At 51.8% G+C, this 23,096-nt stretch overlaps 6 protein-coding genes across 6 annotated transcripts; 2 read left to right on the top strand and 4 right to left on the bottom strand.

The window, feature by feature from the left end:
• Positions 1-67: 67 nt before the first annotated feature.
• On the bottom strand, positions 68-2,749 carry BDP55DRAFT_223409 (peptidase family M28). The gene is made up of 7 exons (XM_060566094.1): positions 2,174-2,749; positions 1,995-2,112; positions 1,855-1,942; positions 1,262-1,778; positions 878-1,199; positions 771-823; positions 68-715 (listed from the first exon to the last, which is right to left on the bottom strand). Exons 1-7 carry the CDS (start codon positions 2,683-2,685, stop codon positions 166-168), a joined length of 2,160 nt encoding a protein of 719 aa, XP_060427393.1. The 5' UTR covers positions 2,686-2,749; the 3' UTR covers positions 68-165.
• A 1,250-nt stretch (positions 2,750-3,999) lies between these two features.
• Positions 4,000-7,082, top strand: BDP55DRAFT_670089 (peptidase family M13). Its single transcript, XM_060575354.1, has 5 exons — positions 4,000-4,398; positions 4,453-4,721; positions 4,771-5,280; positions 5,337-5,618; positions 5,667-7,082. Exons 1-5 carry the CDS (start codon positions 4,236-4,238, stop codon positions 6,717-6,719), a joined length of 2,277 nt encoding a protein of 758 aa, XP_060427392.1. The 5' UTR covers positions 4,000-4,235; the 3' UTR covers positions 6,720-7,082.
• Positions 7,083-14,911: 7,829 nt separating this feature from the next.
• Positions 14,912-16,774, top strand: BDP55DRAFT_670081 (C4-dicarboxylate transporter/malic acid transporter). Its single transcript, XM_060575353.1, has one exon. It carries the CDS (start codon positions 15,285-15,287, stop codon positions 16,671-16,673), a length of 1,389 nt encoding a protein of 462 aa, XP_060427391.1. The 5' UTR covers positions 14,912-15,284; the 3' UTR covers positions 16,674-16,774.
• A 528-nt stretch (positions 16,775-17,302) lies between these two features.
• Positions 17,303-18,862, bottom strand: BDP55DRAFT_556465 (heterokaryon incompatibility protein; the record flags this gene model as incomplete). The annotated part of the gene is made up of 1 exon (XM_060569594.1): positions 17,303-18,862. The coding sequence occupies one exon, from the start codon at positions 18,860-18,862 to the stop codon at positions 17,303-17,305; it is 1,560 nt and encodes a 519-aa protein (XP_060427390.1).
• Positions 18,863-20,489: 1,627 nt separating this feature from the next.
• BDP55DRAFT_730523 (uncharacterized protein) lies at positions 20,490-21,141 on the bottom strand (the record flags this gene model as incomplete). The annotated part of the gene is made up of 4 exons (XM_060579699.1): positions 20,490-20,651; positions 20,717-20,907; positions 20,970-21,079; positions 21,128-21,141. 4 exons carry the CDS (start codon positions 21,139-21,141, stop codon positions 20,490-20,492), a joined length of 477 nt encoding a protein of 158 aa, XP_060427389.1.
• Positions 21,142-21,842: 701 nt separating this feature from the next.
• On the bottom strand, positions 21,843-22,783 carry BDP55DRAFT_670079 (uncharacterized protein). Its single transcript, XM_060575352.1, has 2 exons — positions 22,479-22,783; positions 21,843-22,387 (listed from the first exon to the last, which is right to left on the bottom strand). The coding sequence occupies exons 1-2, from the start codon at positions 22,767-22,769 to the stop codon at positions 21,956-21,958; spliced, it is 723 nt and encodes a 240-aa protein (XP_060427388.1). The 5' UTR covers positions 22,770-22,783; the 3' UTR covers positions 21,843-21,955.
• Positions 22,784-23,096: the final 313 nt, after the last annotated feature.

Below are 23,096 nucleotides of genomic sequence, written 5' to 3'. Positions count from 1 at the left end.
ACAATGTTGGTGGTAATGGGACTGGTGGAGGATTGTGAAAAGCATCGACAATACCCTTACTGTACTGCGAAGCAGACTGATATTTAGATTTCTTTGGAGCGATGAATTAGGATGTAAAGTAACAATCAGAAAACAAGGCAAAGAGAACACAAAGATCTGCACGTTTCAGATGCTCAGAATTTCCGCCGCGCGGGAGATTGCAGAAGCGCTTTTCTCCACCCATTCTTTTGCCTGTGTCTCGTTGCCAGAGTTGAGACTATCTTGCACGGCGGGGAAGACATCGGCGCCGTAGCCATTATCAAGGCCGGGGGCGCTGATGACATTATGGAATGTCGGGCGCCCAGGAAGACCGCCAGCGCTTGCAAAGCCACGTGAAAAGTCTCGGTACTTGCCGTTGATCACGTCGATAAGGACCGTGTCGTTGAAGGTGAGGGCTTGCTTGGCGACTGTGGCGATGCGCTCTGCTGCGGCCTCGAACTCGGTGATTGCGTCGTTGATGGGCGATAGGCTCAGGTCGGGGTAGTCCTCGGCAATGGTCTCGTTGAGGTCCTCGAAGTACGTTCGGAGCACGCGTCCGGCATTGGGTAGATCCCATGGAATGATCACATCATCGGCGATGTGATACGCAATCAAGGTGAGCCACTGGCCCATTACGCGATGGATCTTGAATCCTGGGTCTCCAAATTTTGCCATCCAGGTGTACGAGTCGTAGTGCCTGTTCTCCATCAGTCTCATACACCACAGATATCATGTGAAGTCCTGAAATTTACCCGTGGTAATGGTAGACGGGATCAGTCTTTCCCCCATCAGATCCGATATCAATCTTGTTTTTGTTTCAGTCTCAATTACCATGGAATGGGTATATCAGGACACTTACCGCACTTATACCGTTGTGGTAAAACGAAGCATAATCACTGCCGCTTCCTAGAGGAGGAATCTCACCCTCCGTGGTGTTGAACCACATGTCATACAAGGTTGGGCCGACGCCCCAGTCTTCTGGGAAAAGAACTTTTTTCATCATCTCAATGGCAACTGTCTGGATCTCACCTGACCCAGACAGAGCAGTCCGAGGTCCCGAAACAGCAACATCGAGGTTCAAATAAGCGACAGCGTTCGTCACGAGCCAAGGCAAGTGACTTTCTACCCATTCAGTCGACCCTTGCAAGCCAAATTCTTCGGCATCCCAAGAACCCAAGATACTAGACGTCACATGAGCCATGGCTCCTCACTTACTTAATGAGGCCGAAGAGAATACACTTACATTGTGCGGCGGGGCTTCCATCCCTTATCCAGGAGCTTTCCGAATGCTTTAGAAAGCTCTATCAGAACCGCGGAGCCGGAGTTGGGATCCGCTGCACCCCCAATAACCCACGCGTCGCGATGATTTCCGATGATGAGCACTTCGTCGGGATGAGTTCCGTTGATGATGCCAATGACATCCCAAGAGGGTGCGACGGTTTGGTTCATGAAATGGACCATGTCAAGAGTGGCACCTGGTGTTGGGCCGCTGCTGTAAGTGATGTTCGGTAACGCCCCGATCCAGCTGCTGCGGTTAACCTGCTCGGCGGATAAGCCGCTTCCATCAAGAGCGGCGAGTAAGGGTACCGCATCTTTCATGCTGATGGGCACGGATGGAATGGTTGGGTTGTAAGATGTCACGTCGTTCCTTGGGCCGTCCTTCTCTGAGGCATATCCGACTGTAGAGGGGTCACCTGAGTACAGCGACGAGAAACGGACGCTGCCTCTCTGGATCATGGAAGGGTTTCGAGCTGGGCCATCTAGGGCCACCGAATGAGTCAGTCAAGTCTAGCTTTTGTGGAATATTTAGGACCAGGGACCATAACGTTGACTGACCTGGGTACGCAAGATAGCCATTGGCAACGGTGATTTCTCCGTCGTCAAGAGGGTCGGTGAAGAGGACAGCCCCGATCATGCCGTTGTCCTAGATTGTTAGGGTTTCGAAACAAGCCCCCCAATTGAGTCAGATTTATTACCTGTGCGTTCTTCACTTTGGTCCCTCTGTAAATTGCACCATACATGGACAGCGCGATTTTGCCTTCCAGCTCAATCCCAGCATCTTTCAAAGCTTGAAAGTCTCCCCGTTGTCCGCGACTACATCTCAAAGTCAGTTACAAGAATGGCGGTTACTTCGTGACACAAAGGTCCAACATACCCTACGTAGACATATTCGGCACTGATACTGCCGCTTCCACTCATCGCATGGTAGGCCGGGATTCGGTTGGGATAGCTCGTTGTAGGATCTTCTTCCAGCATGTCCTCAATCAAACTGACGTTGTGGCTACTTCCATCTGGTCTGCTCAAACTCAAGGTAGTTTCAAGCGGAGCAGTATACCAGATCCAATACTCCTCAATGGAAGCATCCCAGCCAGCATCAATCCACTTTTGCTGTGTCCACTCAGCTTGAGTCCGGTTGTGCCCACCGAGATGATCTCCAGATGTGTAATAGTAAGACCATTCGTCTAGCGATTTGCTGTCAAACGAGTTCACAAGTATCGACTCATGCTCTGTAAGGGAAGGTGGGTACTCCACTGCCATATCTCGCTTCTTATGTCCATGCTCATGGTGACTGTGGCGCTCGATTCGGCGGTTCAGGGCGGCCCAGTCGCGCTGGCAGGCGTAGATACCTGTGGCTATCAAGGCCAATGGCAGAAGAGTTTGTCGCATGACGAAGCTACCACAGGATTCCCACCATGGACTTGATAATCACGAAAGTCCGGTGTCATCTGAGTGATGCTACCTCTTCAGACATGTCTAAGTTACTTATAAAAGTGCACTCTTAAAAAGTGTCGTATGCTCATCACATCATGAACCCCTCTTCCAGGGGTCCAAAGTTCCATAAGCAAGCATAATCAAGGCAGTTCACAAGGAACGACATCGAAGGCCAATGCCTTGAGTCAATCTTACTTACAAAGCCCGCATATCCCGCATCTCACCATGCCTACGTGACATTCTGCGAACTTCCTATCTGGCGTAGCGTTCATGTAATGCAACATGAGCCAGCGGTGAATCAGTCGAGTTCAAGCAACCAAACTGCAGCTTATATCTCCGGAGGATTGGCTGGTGGTGAGGGGTAGTATGAATTTGGTGATCTCAAGCGTGGGGTAGATCTTGGCGTACGTAGTCACACGCATGATGAGTTGACTGACACTCTTCCTTGCAAAGATGCTATCGGCTCTGTATGCTGTAGAAGCCGAAGGTAAACTCACAATACTCGAAATACTTCAAGCCGTTATCGGATATCATAACCCGCTAGACTCGATGTGCAATGAATCATATCTGAACCGTTATATCCGGAATAGCCACGATAGCGTAAATTTCGATGTCAAATTCTCCATTGAGTCTGATTCAACAAAACAACTTTGAAAGCTAGTTCTGGAAGATGGCTTTCCTCCGTCGCAGGTTAGTCTGTCTTAGTCAGGGAGGAGACTAGAGTAGAGGCTACAACTACAAGCCACGACAACGCGCCAGACTAGCCGGTCGAAAAGTCCATCAATGGCGACGAAGCTAAGCCTGTTCAGTCTTTGATGGGAATAATACGGACGCTCAATCATGAGTGAAGATCGGATGTCTCTAAAACACAGCAGCCAGAGCTGCTAAACAGACATGCCCTGAACGGATGAGACACTAGACACGGGATGGTGCATCGAGAAGGAAGGTGTGATAACCAGCAGAAGTCCTACTGCCGGGATTTCGATATATACGAATGCAGGAAAGAAGAATCTCAATTATGTTTGCTCAAAGTGAGTAGTCAAGTGGGAAGTTCACTGTCAGCGATCATGAGATGAGATTCATGAGATGAGATTCATGAGTGAGAGGCATCAGGAGCAAAGGGTAGAAGTTTGAGCGGAGTTTCCCCGGCGCACGTCCCGTTCCAGGCATCCTAGCTCAATCCCGAGATACTTCCTCCTGCTGCCAACTTTGCGTGTATGTGAAGTAGCCTCGGCTAAACCGCCCCGCCAGCTGCACTCCAGCTGCTTCTCCGCATCAAAGCGTCATCGCCCGAGAGCTCCAGCTCCAAGCTCCCTCCAAAGCTCCGAGAGCTCCACCAGATCTCACGCGATCCACTTCCCATCTGCAACCACCATCCATCCAGTCATTGGATCTCTCCTTATCAACATACACACGCACACATCTCGATTCTCAGCTGGCTGGTTTCGTCTATCGCCTTATCGCTACAGCTTTATCCATAGGCCACCATCACGCAATCGCTCGTCATGTCGGAGAAGGCGCCGCTGATCCCGGAGCCGGAGCAGCGCGTATCCTACGGCCGGCCCACGCGGTGCCCGTACGCCCAACGGTGCTCTGCGGGGAAAGCCGTAGTCAAGGTCTTTGTCCTGGCTACTGCTGCCGGTTTGCTGTACTACAACATCCCGCAGAGTTCGTGAACCCTCGTATGACTTTGTAGACGGTCACTAAAATCTGTTCATGTAGCTCAGAAACCCATCCACGAAGAGAAGACGCCCGTTTGCATGACACCGGCTTGTGTTCATGCCGCTTCGGAGATCTTGTACAACCTATCGCCAGACTACAAGGAGCTGGACCCATGCAGCGATTTTGAGGAGCTCGTCTGCGGAGGATGGAGAGACCGACACGACCTTCGTGCCGACCAAGGCGATGCCTTCACCGGCACCATCATGTCCGAGAACTCAGAGCTGCTGCTTCGTCACATTCTTGAGGCGCCATACCCCAAGGACTCTCAGGTGAGCACCATCAAGTCGTAGTCAACGTCATTTGCTAATTGATTTGTAGCACTCGTACTTCTCGCCCCTCCGTCTGGAATCCACCGATAAGTCCGCCGACGAGCAGAACTTTGACAAGATGAAGGCTTCGTACGATGCCTGTGTTGACGAGGACAAGATCAAGGAGATCGGCGTGGAGCCCCTCATCCAGATTCTGGACGAGATCAAGAACAGCTACCCTATTGAGGCGGCCACCTCTGTCGATCCTAGCCCGACCAAAGACACAATTCTTCTTCTTTCCAGATACGGAGTAAACGCTTTCATTACATCTGGAACCGGTGCGGACGACAGAGATCCCGATACTGTTGTTGTTTCTGTCGCACCTCCTTACAACCTGGGACTTCCCTCAAAGGAGCGATACGAAGATGAGAAGCTTGTCGAGAAGTACCGCGGAGTTGCTGTTGAGGTTCTCGGCAACCTCTACCCCGATGGAAACAAGGACAACTTTGCCAAGGTCGTTGATCTCGAGAAGCTTCTGGCAGCCGCCTCCCCTCCCACCGAGGAGCTCGAGGATGTTACTGTAAGTAGTCCGAACATCACCACTACTGGAGTCTGAAGGAACTGACACTTGAACAGAAAACATACAACCCCATGCTCATTGACGAGGCATCTGCTCTTGCTCCTGAAATTGAGCTCACGGCCTTGATCCACGATCTCGTCCCCGAGGGCTTTGTCGTTGAGCGTGTCATCGTGATGTCACCCAAGTACATGACTGAGTTGTCTACCATTCTTTCCGGGACCGACAATGAGGTTATCCAGAACTACTTCGTCTGGAAGGCTATCCAGTCCCTTGGTTCCTACGTCGACGCCGATGCTCTCAAGCCCTACAAGCACTTTAAGAACGAGCTCGCTGGAAAGGTAAGCTTGAAGCCATTCGTTCGATTAGCATGGCACTAATCTATCCAGGACCCTGAGTCTGCCCCTGAAAGATGGCGCACTTGTGTTGGTCATGTCGATGATGGCTTGGGATGGATTCTCAGCCGCTTCTTCGTTGAGAAGGCCTTTTCGGCCGAGGCAAAGAAGTTTGGCGACACCATCATCACCGATATCAAGACCGAGTTTACGAAGAAGCTCAAGGCCGCCAAGTGGATGGATAAAGAGACAACCACCAAGGCCATGGAGAAGGTTCAGAACATCATCCAAAAGATCGGCTACCCGACCAAGAGCCCCGACATCATGGACCCTCCCAGCCTCAACGACTTTTACAACTCCGTCGACATCAACCCGGATACTTTCTTCAAGAACGCACTCGCCGTTCGCAAGTTCGCCGTGGGCTACGAGTGGTCAGCCCTCGGCAAGCCCGTCGACCGGGAGCAGTGGGGGATGACAGTCCCTACTGTCAATGCCTACTACAATCCTCCCGGCAACGAAATCGTCTTCCCGGCCGGCATTATGCAGTTCCCCGTCTTCGACGTTGAGGTCCCTGCCTATATGTCTTACGGTGCCTTTGGCTCTGTCGCTGGGCACGAGCTCAGCCACGCCTTTGACTCCACCGGCCGCCACTATGATCAGAACGGCAACTACACTGACTGGTGGTCAGACGCCACTGTTCAGGCATTCAAGGACAAAGCTGAGTGCTTCGTCGAGCAGTACTCCAACTTCTCTGTGCCAGGACCGGACGACAAGCCTCTCCATGTCAATGGACGCCTCACACTTGGCGAGAACCTTGCCGATGCCGGTGGACTTTCGGCCTCATACCAGGCCTGGAAGCGCCGTGCCCACAAGCACCCCAACAAGGATCTGCCGGGCCTTGAGCACTTCACGCAAGATCAGCTCTTCTTCGTCACGTACTCCAACTGGTGGTGTGGCATGTCTCGGAAGGATACGGCCATCAACCGGATCTATACTGATCCTCATGCGCCCAAGTGGGCCCGCATTCTTGGCACTATGTCCAACAGTCGTGAGTTCAAGGAGAGCTTCCAGTGCAAGGACAAGAAGCCCACCTGTGAGCTGTGGTAAGACACTTTGATGGGAACTTTGGATATTAGTAGACGTTCTAAGAAAGGGTACGTCGTGCTTGCGTGTATAGTACCTTATGTACGGTATATCACAGAATGGAAATCACTGGCTGGCATGAGAATTCATTGACAAGTCACTGCATGTGGTGCGAGTGGGACTATGATTCTTGCCTTGGCATGCTGGCGTGCACCTATGTGGAAAAAGAAAGACATTCGCATAATGACGCAAGGCGAGTGATCGACAGTACCAATGGCGCTAGATGGGTTAAATCACAAACTGAAGCCATTGAAGTCATCTTCGTGGATGCATGTAGGCGCATATCGGGTCTATCAGCGGCTACTGAAAATTAGACCAAGGTTCATGAACGTTTGGTTATCCAGCCCCTGATCTACCGGGGTCAGTCTACGAAACCTGTGTCTTCCACACTTGTCTTGCTGTCAAACTAGTACTTGCAGTGGGGTCCCATCGCTCAATATAGTGACCCCCTGAGTTGAATTTGGAAATACTCCAAATGCTCATGGACCAGTCAGCAAGTGGAAGAACAAGCCCTTGGTCAAAAGGAAATTGTACACAGGATACACCTGTCTGTACTCTATCGTCGACTGCCGGAGGGAGTAGATCGGAGTCGGCGAAAATCCAGGGGCAATGTAATATAATCCAATATCAAAGATCAGGCCGCTGCTACTCTCGATGTTGACGGGCCCCCATTCCTAGAGTGCATTTTATGGATTACTCCGGGCCCTTGGGAAGCATCAAAACCGACTCCTCCCAGCTGTCCCAACTTTGGATAATCTAATCGATGCAAGATCGCACGAGCTTAACGTGAAAAGGGTTATTACTCGAAAGATCGAACGAACCACTGTAAATAATCACGACATGAAAAAGAAGAAAAAGCTGCTCCGTGAAATTTTCGTGAGAATCTCGGATCTTCGATGAGCCTTGATATCAGTGATGCCTTTCAAAGAGTTATATCTGGTTGTCCTGAAATAGCTGCGACCGTTGAGGTCACAAATACCAACACAAATAGGAAGCCGATCATCGATGTCGTTGGAATATCGGTGAACGTGATAGGCTGCAAAGGGCGACTGCTGACTTTGCAGCTTACCTGAGCTTATCTAGCTAGCAGCCTGGCAGGCAACTAGAGAGCCAATAATAACCCAGAAGTGAAACTCTTACAGTTCAGAGGTTCGCGGAAACATCAATATGTGGAACTGTTCTAGACAGTGATGGAGCCCTACTGTCTGTGGTATCTCGATTCGAGGGGCTCTTTGATTGTGGATACCGCGGTGTTAGTGTCTGCGTTGTTCAACTCCTTGAGACAGGCCGGCCCCAGGGGTCACCGTTTCGCAATTGTCGAGGGCGCGAGATTATGGGGCGCTGCCAGCCCCGTTGGATGGAACTTTTTTGATGTTTCTATTCTTATTCAATGGGGGAGATAGGGCTTTCAGCGCTGACTTGGATCGGTACGGGGTATCTTGTCCGGCGGTCTTTGGTTTTTGCCACATGCACCTATTCAAATTCAAGCTCGGGCATGATAGGCCCGACATCGAAACATTCAAAATCTACCAATGAAGCCACCTATGTGATTATTATGGTGACAATGTGTGACACTAGAGAAATGGATGTCGTAGATAGACTATTCACTTTGCTAGTTATGACCAATATCTGCAGTGTCTGGTCTTGGCACCTGCTCGTTATTGACTTCATCAACAGCAAACCGGGGCACTGGATCACCACTGCATATGTCTCCGGTCATGGAGAGCACCTTTCTCATCTCTCTCCATTGAAGATAGAAATGCCGCATCGAGAAGCTCGCTATTTCGATGTTCATCCCGCGCGGTATGCTCCCTACGGACACGAAAACGTGCGGTACTCAATTGCAGTAGGCAGACGATTGTTTATCTGACACCATGGCAGGCTTCTTTTTGAGCCAAGACCCTAATGATGACTTGCCATATTCGTCCAGGGAGGTGCGGGAGGTCCCTAGCTTCCATATACGGGCCTGCCGATGATGGTTACATTGCAGAATTTTCCCACGTACACTTGCGTTCTTGAGTGGATGAATGTGGCATCGCGATAGATTGCCATGTCAACAGGCGGCGACTAGGATAGATTAATCGGAGGGTGTTCAAAAAATCAGACAGAGGAATGAAGCTTATTCTATATTGCTTTACGAAATTCAGGGCCGCAAACCCTCCTGCCCCTGAACCTTGGCTTCGCTGCACGACTCGTCGACGGTGGCCCGGCCATCTTTCGTTGGCCGCTGCCGGAGGTAGCCCGCCGGAAGATACGCCGGGCCAGACCCGTCCAGTCGGGTTCCGTGCACGGAGCAGCGAGGGGGGAGGACGCCGACATGGAGGGATGGTATTCGTAGGAAAATGTTTGTTGAGTCAGGGCCCAGGGGTTATGGGTTGTCGGGCATCGACGCTGATTGATAACGACATGGAACGTGTCCAAACCCGGCCACTTTCACATGGTTGCGAGATATTGCGCCAGACTCCAGACAGCAGAAGGTAACCTGGTCCCAGCAGCCAGGAACACAGCGCGGTGACCCGGACATGGGAGACTTGCCGGCCGCATCGGGGCTTTACGGAGGGCCACAAAATTTTCGGTCTATAGGTCGGCGGTTCAATGCTCCGTTGAATGCTTTGCAAGTACGTTTTGGAGAGAAAAAAAAAAAAAGAGAAAATTGGGGGGTACGTTTCTCCGCTAGGGAAGGTGCTTGGATTTGTTGGACATGATCCCTGGTAGCTTTGATCTTGCAAAGATCGTGCCCAAAGCACTTCACGTTCAGAAACGACATGGAGAGGAAGCAGAAAACAGAAGGCAAGACCCAACACGGTCTTCTTCATCCTAGTCTACTAGTAGCGCGCGCAAAAGAGAGCCGGTAATCCGCGGTGACAGGTTCAGGTCCCGTAGGCTAGCGTACAGATAGACAGCGATGGGAAATTTTGAGCAATTTCAATTTCGACATGTACGAAGTACTGAGTACCTACCTACCGGCACCGGATGATCTGCAACTTTGCATGTCCTTGGTCTTGCTTGGACAACCGACAAAGTCCATTACTGCCAAGAAGACTCCATCAATAGAACGCTCCACAGGAGATGTCACGGTGTAGATACAGCAAATGTCCCAGGTTGCCAGGATAATGAGGAATGGGTGATGGATGGTTGATGGATCAAGAGAGTCGTGGTTGACGATGCAACTGGTACCTTTCGACGGCCGGACTGGACGGACAAACTTCTTCCTCGAAAGAAAAGTGGTGCGAATGGAGGCCCGACGCGTCAACATTTACTTGGCGGTAGTGCTCACCACTACGATATGGAGATGTGAGAGGGCGGTGCATCAAGGCAGACCGTGCGATGCGATAGTCGCCGCTTGGTGTTTCTGCTTGTTTCCCTCACGCAGCCTTTACAGATGCACACCACCTAGCAAGTCTCGTTGTGGTTGAGTGGGTTAGAAGTGAGGCTCTCGCCAAGAGGTAGTGTCCACTGCCACGGCGGGAAGGTAATAGTTGATGAGTCCGTCCCTCTTATCATCGACATGGACCCTCTTCTATGATGCGGCGGTGCATTGCCAATGTTGCTAACACGGCAGTGGAGGCAGCCGGGCAATGCTTATCGTCGCACCGCGGGCGTTGAGTCGGACGTTTCGAGGTGCGCCTTGGCGATGCGGCGGCGGTGTCGCAGTCGTAGTGTAGATGTGATCGTCCTGCACTGGTTAGCTGGCACCGCTGGCTGCATTACAACAGTTAGACATGAAGAAAAGCCGCCTTGGACTCCGTTGACCGGTTGTGGGCTTCGCTGAAGCGCGATGTGGGCAAGGGGAAGGTAGAAGATGGGGATCTTCCTACTTGGCGCTGGGCGGTTGGTAGATCATTTCACCCAATCTGGCCAAGAGATTGAGCAAGAAGAAGAAGCTACCGGAACGGGTTGATGCAGATGCAGATGCGCAAACCCACCGGCGCCCTATTGAGAGCCAAGTCAGCAAGCGAGGAACTTCGAAATATGCTAGACGAGATCGCATGGGCAGGGCGTTTTGCTTGTTGCACCGGACTTTGCCTCAGAGAAATACGTGCTCTTGACTTGCCTCTATTGGCGATATCCCGTTCGCGATGCATCATCTTGGCGTTCCATACACCTTTTGCCTTGAGAGCTTCATTGGGTTGCGGTGCACAATGAACTGCTCCGTGAGGAGACACCGCCACTGTTTCTGTGTTGGTGTGGAGCAATCAGTTGCGTTAGAACGCCAAGTTGCTTGCTCGGGAGATGTGTTGCATTATCGACGCTTCGCTCGCGATTGAACATGAAAACAAGACGCGAGGCGAGTGACAACCGGATTGTGGGTTCAAAAGAAGAAACAAGAGCCAAGAGTTCACGAGAATAGAAACTGGTGGCTCTAGGAGTTTTGTACGTTTAGCATCTCTCATAGCGCACATCATTCAGCTCTCTACCGCTTCAGTCTGCAGGGCCGCCAGCATTCGTCTGAATTACTCAAATGTTTGTGAGCTGCTCCTATCCGGCATCGTGTGGTGGTATTTTGTTTAAGCCTCACACGCAGAGAGAACGGGAACTTCACCGAGCACCTTTGAGAATCTCTGTGGTCTAGAAATAAGCCAGCTATGATCTGCGGTTGCACTTATGCACACCCTCTTTCTGCTCAGTCTGATGGATGGATGGATGGCCAAGGGGCCAAGACATCTAGGACCACGTTTTGTGGCGGCTGTCTGTGTGTGGTCTTGTCACTCGCCAGTGTCCAGTGTTCGCTGTCACTAATATCAGTAGGCTTACTCCGTAGAGGGCATTGAACAATGAATTGTCATCACTGTCACTTTAGGCTCGAACGGCACGGCTCTGTGGGCATCCAAGACGTCGATCAAGAGGTGGAGGACCATCAGCAGAAATCTTCCGTGACAAGCAAGCTGTCTTTTGTCAATGTTCGTCATCGTCCAAGCTGTCAAAAAATCTACGACCTGCGAATCGACGAGGGCCAGCCACCCATGAAGCTTCCAAGACCCGAAAGCCTAGAGCGCCAGGGGTGGTGAGGTGTGAGACTTCTGAAGTTATGCCAGGGAGGGCGCCTGAAAGAGGCAATCTGGGAGGGCAACGGCCCACGGGACAGGCGGCCCTCTTTTTTGACTTCTATATTAATTTGGACGGGTGGGACAACCGCAGGCCCGACAGTGGGACAGGCACGGCGGCTTTTCCAGGGGTCATGTAAATGAAGTCTGAGTCTTTGACTCACGAGTGTGGAAATCAAGGTGAGAAGGAGGAAGGAATGGTTACTGATCCCCGTCGAGTGTCACCGTTGGCTGTTCGACGCTTATCTCTGTCCCCTTGAGTCCCGAACCAGATCCCTGGTCGCCTTCTTCACATGTCCGGCCAGAGCGGTGTTTCGCCCGGGTGGGTTCCGTCTCCTGAATCCCGTCAAACTTGCGCTGCCGCCGAAAATACACTAAACACTGGAGAGGGAAGAATCCGGGTTCGACGCCAGAGGATCCCCTCCACTGCAACCCCCGGCGGCCCTTCTGCTGCAGTAGACGTTCTGTATCGAGGCTCTTCTTCGGTCCCGACACATTTTCGTGTCCATTGCAAGTGGAGATTCTCGAGTGTTTGGTTAAGGTTGAGGCGTTTTTGCGATGGGCCATCTATGATCTGGGTGACTCGCGCCCGTCATCTAAGTGAGGCGTAGGCCGCTAACGTCTCGGCCGGTGGTGACACTGAACATATTGTGGCAGGGCGATGTTTGCAGATGAACCATATGGAGCAGTTTCTCAGTCGCGTCACGACATACGGGGACAATTATTCGAAATGTCAAGCTAGAGTCGGCCTTGGCAAAGATGCGCAGCACTTCATTACGAACGCTTCCTCTGTTCAGTGCGCGAACTGCGGCCAAGACTATAGACACGAGCTGGCAGGAGTCCAATATTGTTGAGGCCGGTTTGGCCTTTTTCGTCTCCATCCTCACAAGTCCATGCGGCGGGCAGCAGCAGCAACAGTCAGCAAACAGGGTAAAGTCAGTTGAGGGCAAATGTGCAGAGCACAGGAATTTGGAAAAAAGAAGAAAGAAAAAAAAAAACTTCTGCATGCGAATCCCGTCATTGCTCTTCTCTCATCAACACCCAGTAACGTGTTTCGAGGTCCAAGAGGCGGGTCCTCCCATCTCTTGGCGGCCAGAGCTCAGATCGTGAAACGAATGTCCCGACTCGGGCAGCCGGGGGTCCCCCGTGAGGGATACACACGCATCTGCCCTTCTCAAGTCGAGTTGTGCTTGATGCTTGCTGCAGACTGCAATGAGAAAGCGTTGCTCTGCAGCTGCCAGCATCATCCCCCCGTGGTGGCGGCGGCGACGGCGCGGGAGGGAGGGAAAGGGAAGGGCGGACCGCAGCGAAAGAAGCGCGCCGCGCGTGCGCAGACGCCCCCTTCGACTCTGACGTGCGTCACGGTGCGTGTCCTACATGAATGTCTCTGATGGGCCCGAAATCTGAGATCGGATACAGTACTTCGTACGGCCTCTGCTGCTGCTCTTCACCGCGGTTGACGATGTATTCTACTACTCCGTACCCCATACGTATTCACGACTACGCCATCTGGTATCTGCGAAAGCCGTGACGTTCCAGCCCACCCTGAAGCGAGCTTTGAACAGGCGTATGCATGGGCTATTAATATTCCCCGATTCAGAACCTACCAGCCACCCCGGTACCCCTGGACGTTCTCTGCGTCTGCGAGTCCGTACGGATAGGTGCAGGAGAAGCAGCAGTTCAGAGAGGACCACACTAAGATTGGTCCCTCCATTTCCCGTGCTGTGCGTGGGTGATCGACGTCGAGATGGCCCCCATCCACCATTGTTCAGATAAGGAAGTCTTGAAGAATGAATCAAAGAAGCAAGCCAACCGCGGATGCGTGTGACACACGGCCCCTACATGCGAGGATTCGCGGCCTTGTTGTCCTGGCGGCCCCCCGATTGGCCAACACAACCTACCTCTCATCCTCTTCTCTGAGTATCTCATACGCACTCCCAGTCCATCTCCCGTCCTGGCACGCCTCTCTCTCATTGCGGCCTTGGCACGGCTACGACCGAACTGCTGTCTTTGCCCAGGCCGTGTCGATCCAGGAGTACCCCTCGGGCCCCAAAATACTTCGAGGCTTGTATCACTTCACATCGATGGACCTCCCCCTTGACCCTGGCCGCAGGTTTTTCTCTCCTATCAATGTACATCAGCTACCGTATTTGTGACCCTGGTCTGAGACAGGCGACGGTAGGCGCCCTTCACCATAACTCTCCTTCAACCACCAGCCTGCACATCCTCTTGCTCGCCGTCTTGCCGGACCCACGACAGCCAACCCCTGGCCTCGAGATCCTTCCTCTTCTGGCGAACGGTCGTCGCTCATCTGGGTCACCCTGCGCATGGTCGGTCGTGGGGGTACGTCTTGGAAACCCGCGAGCCGGCTGGCCGCCACCACGACGCACCCAAACGCCAGCCCACGTTTCTCTCAAAGAGCCTCAATACACATCTTCTCACTGCGCACTCACACTGAATACTGCACATATACGTCCACAGCAGCAAGCTCGTAGGCCTTGGTTTGCAGAACAGCTGAAGGTGTTAACACTCGGACACTGAGCCCAACGTAACCATATGTTACCGCGATGCGGTATTGCCGCCCGCTTTGGATCTTCATATCTGTGGATCTCCCTCATTGCTCGTCCATATCCTCCTCTCGCAGCCCAATATTACGTTCCTTGGCATAGATAGAACGGACACCCTACTACACACGCCCTCCTGCGGGTCTCCCGTCTTAACTTCGAGCCAAATTTGGTGTTGAGACGTGCCCTCTCTCGTACCGCACAGTTGTTCCAAGGTCAGTGAGCCTCACAAACACCTGGAGGAGACAGAGACAGCAGACACATCCATCCCCCTTCTACCATACAGCCTCCACTTCTCAAACAAGGGTGGCAGAAACCAAATACGTCCAGTCTCCAGTTACCGGACTGTCTCGTCTCATACGCACACACTTTGGTGTATTTTTGTTCTCTCTTCACTCCCCCCTGCTTCCTGTTGCTCCTGATGCCTCTCACCTTGACTTGACTGCACGTACCTGTCTCCACCGGACTGATACCCTGTTTTGTCAGTCAGTCTGTATCTATTCTGAGAACCAGGGCTTGGTCTGAAGAACCGGACTCATTACGCACCCTCTCATCTTCTCCAGTCTCCCGAGATATATCATCCGGTCCAAGACCTCCAATCTTAGCATCAATCCACTGGAGCCGGAATCCCCTTGTTCAGCGACAGCAAGTGCCCCTTTTTTAGTTCTGTTTGGTTTTTGGTCAACAACATCATCATCGTCGCCTCCGTATATCAATAACTTCATTCCCCATCTTTCCCCAGTTTCTTCTTGTTTGGTCTTTACCCACAAACCGACACTCACTCAACAACCCCATACGCGAGCGAACGACTTATTCTCTGCGAGATTCGACGTGCCTTGCCTGTTTCCTGCTTCGACCGGTCACTACCAGCGAGCATATATACCATCATATAAAACAACAAAAAAAACAAAGAATTCACAATGGATCGGAGAGATCCCCAACACTCGGCTTGGACCGAATCCGAGGTGTCGACACGCAAGAACTCGGCAGAGTGGCAGACTTCCAGACCAAACTCACCCAAGTTGGCACCACTGGACCTCGGATTCGTCGACGAGAAGAAGGGTAAGGAGAACGAGAAGGACGGCTACAACACATCTATCACGCCCGTCGTGGAAAAGGGAACGACACCTCACGGCGCCGCTCACGGCCACTTGCGCGATGTTCCCGGCCTCGGAATGATTGACATCAACGACCCCAACCGCCCGAGGATGGGCTGGAAGGCGCGTATTCACCACTTTACCTGGGCGTGGTACACCCTCACCATGAGCACGGGAGGTCTCGCGCTCCTCATCTTCGCACAACCTCATCAGTTCCCCGGACTGAGACAAATCGGTACCGTCGTCTATGTCATCAACATCATCCTCTTCGTCCTCGTCTGCTCCGCCATGTTGACAAGATTCTTCCTTTACCCCGGAGATATGAAGAAGTCCCTGACGCACGAACGTGAGGGTTTTTTCTTCCCGACTTTCTTCTTGTCCATCGCAACGCTCATCACCAGCACGAACCGATACGCCATCCCCGAGAACGATGAGACCCTTGTGTGGGCCATCCAGGTTGCCTTCTGGGGCTACCTCATCGTCACGCTCATGTTGGCCATCGGCCAGTACAGCTTCGTCTTTGCTAGGCACAACTTTGGTCTCCAGACCATGATGCCGACATGGATTCTGCCCATCTTCCCCATCATGCTTACTGGCACCATCGCCTCTGTCATCGCTGACACCCAGCCTGAGATCGCGGCGGTACCTATTGTCGTTGCTGGCCTCACCTGCCAGGGTCTTGGTCTATCCGTTGCCGTTCTCATGTACGCACACATGGTCGGCCGCCTCATGTCCGCAGGTCTTCCTCACCGTGAGCATCGCCCTGGTCTGTTCATGAACGTTGGTCCCCCAGCCTTCACTGCCCTCGCTCTCATTGGCATGGCCAACGGACTCCCCAACAACCTCGACCCTGACCGTGATGGAATCATCATCGACGCCGGTATCATCAGGACCATCGCTCTTATGAGCGCTATCTTCCTCTGGGCCTTGGCTGCCTGGTGGTTTGGCATTGCGACCATCGCCGTCATCTCATCGCCGCCTGTCTACTTCCACTTGGGTTGGTGGGCCATGGTCTTCCCCAACACCGGTTTCACTCTCGCCACCATCACCATCGCCAACCAACTAGGCAACGAGGCGGTGAAATGGTTCGCAACAGGAATGAGTGTTTGTCTACTCGGAGCTTACTGCTTCGTTCTGTACCACCACATCAGGGCGGTTGTCATCCAGGACATCATGTACACCATGAGAGATGAGGACTACAACGACCACTGAGCAAATCCACGGTACAGCGGACGAGTTGAGGAGAGAGAGAGAGAGAGAGAGAGAGAGAGAGACTGCGTGGGAAACGGTTTGTCTGCGGCTCGATCGTAGGGTTCATCGCAGTACGCTGTTCCGCTCACGGATACGTACTTGCGCCGTCTTGGGCCAGGGTTGGCTCACTGTTCATGCTTGAATGTTCATAGCGCCAGATCAAGGTCTGGGAGGTTTCTGGCAATATTTCCGCTCTGGCCGAGCGAAGGGAGTTTATCATTTTTTGGGCAGCATATCTCATCAGCGTGCAAAAAAAGCAGCGCGCGAAATTCCAAATTGGATTCTTTTTTTTTCACTTTTGAAATACCCTTCAGTCTCTACCTGACTATTTCCTATCTGTCATTTTCTTATTGATGTATCCTACGGATTGCATTCATACCATCACATCACGGCGGGCATTGGGGGAACTGGCTTTTCTTTCCATAGACTTTTCACATAGAGATCGGACGGTCGAACAGAACACCTTTAGAGGAAACACTCGACGAGTACCCCAGATAAAACAAAACTTTGCTGCTCGAGCGCTTCTTTGCCTCCCACGAAACTCAGACGTGTCCTCCCCCCCTCCTCTTGTGAATGGACGACCAGCCGACTCAAGCAATCAGAAACGTCGTCTTCTCCCGCTTAGTCAACAACTCGCCGTCCATGACTCCATCGCAATATGCCTCCCCTACGAAACAGTACATCGTCCCGTCTCCGGACGGTCTCAGGACATACGGGATCCGAGAGCCGAGTAGTATCACCACCACATCGCCCGGACATGCCTCGCCCGGGCCCATGCCCAAGTATCCCTGCCGCGTCATATACGGGCGCTTGCCAGACAATTTGTCCATGTTTTCGCTGTAATTGGACTGCCCCGGAATCTGTCTGTAGAAATCGTCCAAAAGCTGCTGGCGTTCCTCTGGGGGAAAAGACTCGAACGTCAGAGAGAGTAGCCTGAGGACATTCATGCAGTCCTCGTAGTCGCTCTTGACGGCTGAACCGGGTCGGTGGTACCTGACCCCTTTGGTCCAGTACAGATCTGCCACGGGCACCCTCCACATGGCTTCCGCCTGTCTGTCGCTATTTTCGTAAATTTCGTGGCCAAATCCCTTTGCCGCTGCCTCCTCGCACAAGGTTGTGATCGTCTGGAGAAGTTTGTAGCGGAATTCTCGGTCTGTTTCCCACCTCCACACGTCGCCTGTTGTTTCGATGGTGTCGACAATCATCCCCCGAATCCCGAGCACACCGCGGTTATCCGTGGGCACGAGCTCGATCGAGCTCTCGCCTGAAGCCCGCACAATGAGCTTTTCTGCGTCCTCAAAGGCGTACAAGTACGAATGTTCCAGTGTTGACCTCCAGTCTGGCACCCAGGATGGCAGCCCCTCAATGTCCTTGGGGAACTGTGAGAATGAGAGCATCTCTATGCGGCCAACACGAACGAGAGCGTGAGCTGCCTCGATGAAGGTGGGATGGCTCTCCTCGGTGACATAATCTGGGGTAATACCCAGCTTATCCGCATCAGTGGCAAGACTGAGCAGCCCGTAGATTCTGTCCCTAGTTTGTGTCGCTTGGGCGTCCCCATCGACGTATGCCTTCTTCAAGACGTGGTAAAAGTCATCTCCCGGACCTACGCCCTTGATGAAGTTTCGGCGCCTACGTCTCACAGCCATCAAAGGACTAGAGCGACGATCTTGGGCCTTTAGCAGAAGCCGTCTAAACTCGTCAGCTCCAGTAGGCGGTACCTCGACCGTCGCCTCCGAGACGCATCCGTCCCAGATAAGCATGGCGAAGGGAATTAAGTCCAGTCTCACTGTCTTATACCCGCAGAGGAAAAACGGGTCGGAACCGAGAGCTTGCTCTTGGATAACCCAGACCCGAGTGAACCACAATCTCTCGTTCCAAGCAACCATCTCGTGTAAAAGGCCTTGGAGCTTGGCCACGGCTTTGGCCATTAGAGGCTGGTACTGCATAGTCACTGGATCTTCTGGATTCTCATTTCTCATGATCTTGTGCAACAGCGGCAGCCGCTCCTTGGTGAGATAGCTCTCGATGGCCAGGTCAGCAGCCTCTTGTCCAATCTCTTGCAAACACTCCATAAGGGCATCGGAGTTGTCTTCCGCCGGGCCCAGCCAGACGATAACCTGGTCCGCTTTGGTGTAGATCTGGGTCATGAGAGCCACCTGGTTTCCTTTCTCCGCACCATCCTCTTGGTTGATGCAGATCTGATCGATCCAGAGCGTGACAGGCTCATCTTTACGACGAATATGTCGCAGCGCCGTGTCGAGCGAGGCCGTGATGCGAAAGCTCGCTCCTTCGACGTCAATGCTGTGAGTTGCTCCCGATGTACCCCAGGTGTATGACAACGCTTTGAATAGCCGCGGCGTGGCGATCGGGGTAGTCGAGATGGCGCATTTGAGAGGGCTCGAGTAGTGAGACGACGCGTTGTCAGAATCACTTTCGTCTGTAATACTGGGTCCTCCGGACGCGGATGCGGATGCGGCGTCAAATCCGTGTGTCGACGGATAGAGTTCGAGAAGTCTGATGTGAGTTGATGCCGAGGGCAGGATTACCTTGTCGTGGTTGTAGCTGAAATCAGCAATGTCTTGCTGATCCGGCAAAGGCGGCACGGAAGGCATGGTTGCCGTCATTGTTGGGACGAAGAGCGCGGCTATTGAGGCGAACACAAGGAAAGCCCATGCATGACGAATGAATGGTGGTTGGCGGCAGGGTCCTCCCTTTAAGTGTCTCGGGTACTCTAATTCTATAGGGCTGCTAGCTCGTTGACCAGGGCTGGTCTCTTAATATTTCCACATTTGGTTTTCAGCTGGTGACTATTGACAACGCTACTGCAGGCCATGTCCGGTTTATCCATTTCACCAACTGGAAGCCTGAGCTGAGAAACTGATCATGTGTGCCCGGATTAGGCGCCAATGTCCCAGTCGGACTGAGTCCAAGTTGTTGATAGTGATAGCAGCTGACTTGACCCTTCGGACGATTCGAGGGTGAAGTTGTGAGTACCTCGAGCGAACATACCGAAGTTCCTGCCTAGAATGTTATTACTTTCGTAGAAATGTCTGGAGTAGAATAGTCGTGTCCAGTTTGCGCGAGACACAGAGTTGACACTCGACTTTTTCAATTCCACATCTGGTGACGGCAAGCCATCAAAGGCAACGAATCTAGGCAGAGGAAACGTCATCTCTCAACAGGACTGATTTGCGCGAAAGGCGTTTCCCGCCGTTCTTGCTTGTAAGATTTGCTTCTATGCTGGCAAGTTTTGTTCGATATGTTCGCAACTGATAGAGACCTTGGTTGTGAAATAATGCAGATGAGACGCAGTAAAGCAGTCTAGGCTATCAGCTAACAAGGGGCACTAACTGACGCTTCTCTCAGGGTCTACTTACTTAACGAGCTTGGTCGATTGATTGATTGCCTTCGTTGTATCGACTTGAGTTTGGAAATGCCTTTGCCTTTGAGTGTATTAGATGTATTGAATCCCTGCCTGGACTGCGTACTTGTTCTTGCAAGTCTTTCTCAGAAGGGCGGGAATGCATCAATCAGGTGCTTCTTAGCGAGAATCATTGTAATCAGCTCGAACAATTATTATTGACCACATGTTTCGAGGACAGACGAAGAGTAACAGGGCAGAATCGTTCTCATAGCCATGTCATGAATTGCAGAAAAGAGTCGTATCTCAGAAGATACTACGCGAAGTGTCAGGTTGTGACTGTGTAATCGAAGGTCTGCTGAGGGAAACTTTAATCACCCAATAGTTCCAATCCGTTGCCTCTCCGATCATACTCAGTCCGATTCCTTCTCAAGCTCATCAAGCCCTGCAACTCCATATCGTTGGAACATAATTCTTGCCAGCACCTCCGGGTGCGAGACCATCACCTTGACAACTCCAAGAGCCTCGTCCTCCATGACTCTTCGCTCCGGAATGACTTTCTTCAGAGCTTTGTCCTGGAGAAAGCCTCCTTCCAGAAAACGCCGAATCCACGTCGAGCTGATTCTCAAGGACGCGGTACCCGATGGAACGAAGCGAACCCAGGTTTCTGAGTCCCCAATCCGTCGGCAGACTTTGATTCTTTCTTCCTCAGGAACAGTGTCGTTCCGGATTCCATCTTGACCTCTCCCTTGTCATCATCCGCTGGTATGTACGATTCGGAGATGGCGTTGGTGACTGATTCCATGCGTGTGTCTCTCTCGTGATCACCCGCTGTTACATGTGTCTGTTAGCGAATGTGTTCGTACTCTCAATTGCGAAGTAGATCCACTTACCTTCACAAGGCTGCTCAGGGGTCTCGACAGTCGACAAAGGCAAGAGCGAGTTGAAGGAAGACTTGCGGTCAATGGCTCTCTCCTCGGCAACGTCCGACTTGGTATAGCCGCTTTTCGGGTTCGCAACTTTGACATAGTCAATGGCATTATCACATTACCCATCATCGCGCATTTTATTGAGTTGTTCTCCCAGTCTGAGAAGTTGCGTGGGCACGATGTGATCCGGCCCCACTGCCTCAATGAACTTGAGATTGAACCCGTCTCGTTTCACTGATTCCAGAACACAATACCACATATCTTCGAACTTGTCCCTGCCACCGAAATCTTAGTGCTTTGCCTTGAAGTTTTTCCTTGAGTATCTTATGTCAGAATGAAAATCTTTGAGTACTTAGGTAGTTTCTGTGGAAGGCTCTCACATATCATCGTTCTCGCGGGAATGAACTCGATCTCTGGGCTGTGACAAAGGTTAGACGTCCAGATCCGGGAAGGTATGTATGGGAAGAGCCTCTACCACCTCTCGTAACAAAAGTAATGATCTCGAACTCGGAAAGCTGGTTCCCCGTTTCTCCCCATCCCCGGCGAGCCTGATTCAACCCCCACAAGTTCATAGGGTCAATACTTATCCATTCCTATCTTGACTTTGTCGGCGAGACCTTCCATCTCTAAATTATGCACAGAGCTGAAATAATCCACAGATATGCATAGTGCATGTGCTGGCTATTCGCTCGCAAGATTCTGGTGACTCTGCCACAGCAAATATCGTACGTCCTGTTGCGGAAGTGTTGCGGAACCTTCGGGGCTATCACCAAAGACTGGGCAAAAGCAAAGAATTCCTGAATGCCTGAGCCTGCTTGAGTTCGTAGATTGACGTGTGTCCAAATATCTTCTGGGTCTGTGTTGCTTCATGTTGATAGAAACTATGGAGAATGCAGATAGATACCCTTACAGCCTGTTCAACTCCACTTATCACGAGGATCCCGTCCTCTCTAGGCGGCGTAAGAGTGAAGCACACCACCACAGAATAGGATGAAGGCCAAAACAAATCCACCGATCGCAAAACCTCCTTGGATGTCATCGTGGATTACGGTCCAGGTCACAGAGATTCCCAAGCATACGAGAAACCCGACGCAACCAAAGAGAAAAACATAGAGCTCATTCAAGGACTCCACGAACTGTATGCCCCACCCGGTAGAACCTCCCCTGATAGGACATGGCTGTAATTGTTTCCTCATCTTTCGAGGAATCCTTTTGAAGAGCACGGGGAAAATATCAGCGCGATCTGGGTTTTCGAACAAATGCATCATTAAGTTGAAGCCAATGATTGGTTCAGTGTCAAGACGTTCGCATTCGAAGCCTGGGCCGATTGGCAGAAAAGCAGAGTCAGAAATATTGACAAGCTCGTTTCGAAGTAGCTCGAACTAGGTAGAGAGATATGTCAGTGTTTCAAATCGGTGGTAACTGCATCTACATGCTGAACAATAACGGAGAATGGGTCGTTGATATTATTACCTTGACAAAATTGATGAACTTCACTTTCTTCAACCAACTCCATGGATACCCTGATCTGTTGGCATCGTAAGATGCGCGCAGGAGACGGAAGAAATTCTGGTCGGAACGAATGCCGCACACGTCTGGTTGATGAGCCCTTGTACCCCATCTCATGAAAGGTATGCACAATAGTAAGAAATGATGATCAGGTCTCGCTCCTTGATTCTGTTGACTGTTTGACGCTTTACATGTTCCAGGACTGTTGTCCTTGGAAGCGAGGTCTTCCCGATGTCGCGGTAGACTTCGAGGCATGCGTACCAGGTTCCAAATCCAGCGGATTATAGCTAGAGGACGACCCAGGCTGGTAACGGCATCGGATTGCGTGCCTACTTTCTGCCGTCCGGGGAAGACGTTCAAATTCTCTTGCCATCTTAGCTTCGAATAATTTGCAAGGCAAACCTTCAGATCTGATACTGTAGCTTCCTTTCCGTCAAGGTACTTATCCATGATAAGTGTGCCACATGCAGGCTGGATATACGGAAGAATGGTAAGCAACTTTCGTGGCGTCATGTGATTTAACCCAGTGCGAAGCCGGAAAGACATGGACTTACACAACACCATTCTATATTCTGAGAAGTC

This window comes from Colletotrichum godetiae, assembly GCF_030913485.1.
Source record: "Colletotrichum godetiae strain CBS 193.32 chromosome Unknown BDP55scaffold_31, whole genome shotgun sequence".
Taxonomy (NCBI): Eukaryota; Fungi; Ascomycota; class Sordariomycetes; order Glomerellales; family Glomerellaceae; genus Colletotrichum; species Colletotrichum godetiae.
Note: the sequence above shows the minus strand (reverse complement) of the source record. Positions and strands in the feature narration are given on the sequence as shown.

Excerpts from the sequence above, each read along its gene's own strand:
- BDP55DRAFT_223409 (XM_060566094.1), bottom strand. The coding sequence starts at position 2,685 with ATGCGACAAACTCTTCTGCCATTGGCCTTGATAGCCACAGGTATCTAC. Across the intron at positions 2,113-2,173 it reads GCCGAATATGTCTACGTAGG|TCGCGGACAACGGGGAGACT; the intron begins GTATGTTGGACC and ends TTTGAGATGTAG. Across the intron at positions 1,200-1,261 it reads TGGAAGCCCCGCCGCACAAT|TATCTTGGGTTCTTGGGATG; the intron begins GTAAGTGTATTC and ends TGTGACGTCTAG.
- BDP55DRAFT_670089 (XM_060575354.1), top strand. The coding sequence starts at position 4,236 with ATGTCGGAGAAGGCGCCGCTGATCCCGGAGCCGGAGCAGCGCGTATCC. Across the intron at positions 4,399-4,452 it reads GTACTACAACATCCCGCAGA|CTCAGAAACCCATCCACGAA; the intron begins GTTCGTGAACCC and ends CTGTTCATGTAG. Across the intron at positions 5,619-5,666 it reads AGAACGAGCTCGCTGGAAAG|GACCCTGAGTCTGCCCCTGA; the intron begins GTAAGCTTGAAG and ends TAATCTATCCAG.
- BDP55DRAFT_670081 (XM_060575353.1), top strand. The coding sequence starts at position 15,285 with ATGGATCGGAGAGATCCCCAACACTCGGCTTGGACCGAATCCGAGGTG.
- BDP55DRAFT_670079 (XM_060575352.1), bottom strand. The coding sequence starts at position 22,769 with ATGCCTCGAAGTCTACCGCGACATCGGGAAGACCTCGCTTCCAAGGAC. Across the intron at positions 22,388-22,478 it reads AGTTCATCAATTTTGTCAAG|TTCGAGCTACTTCGAAACGA; the intron begins GTAATAATATCA and ends CTCTCTACCTAG.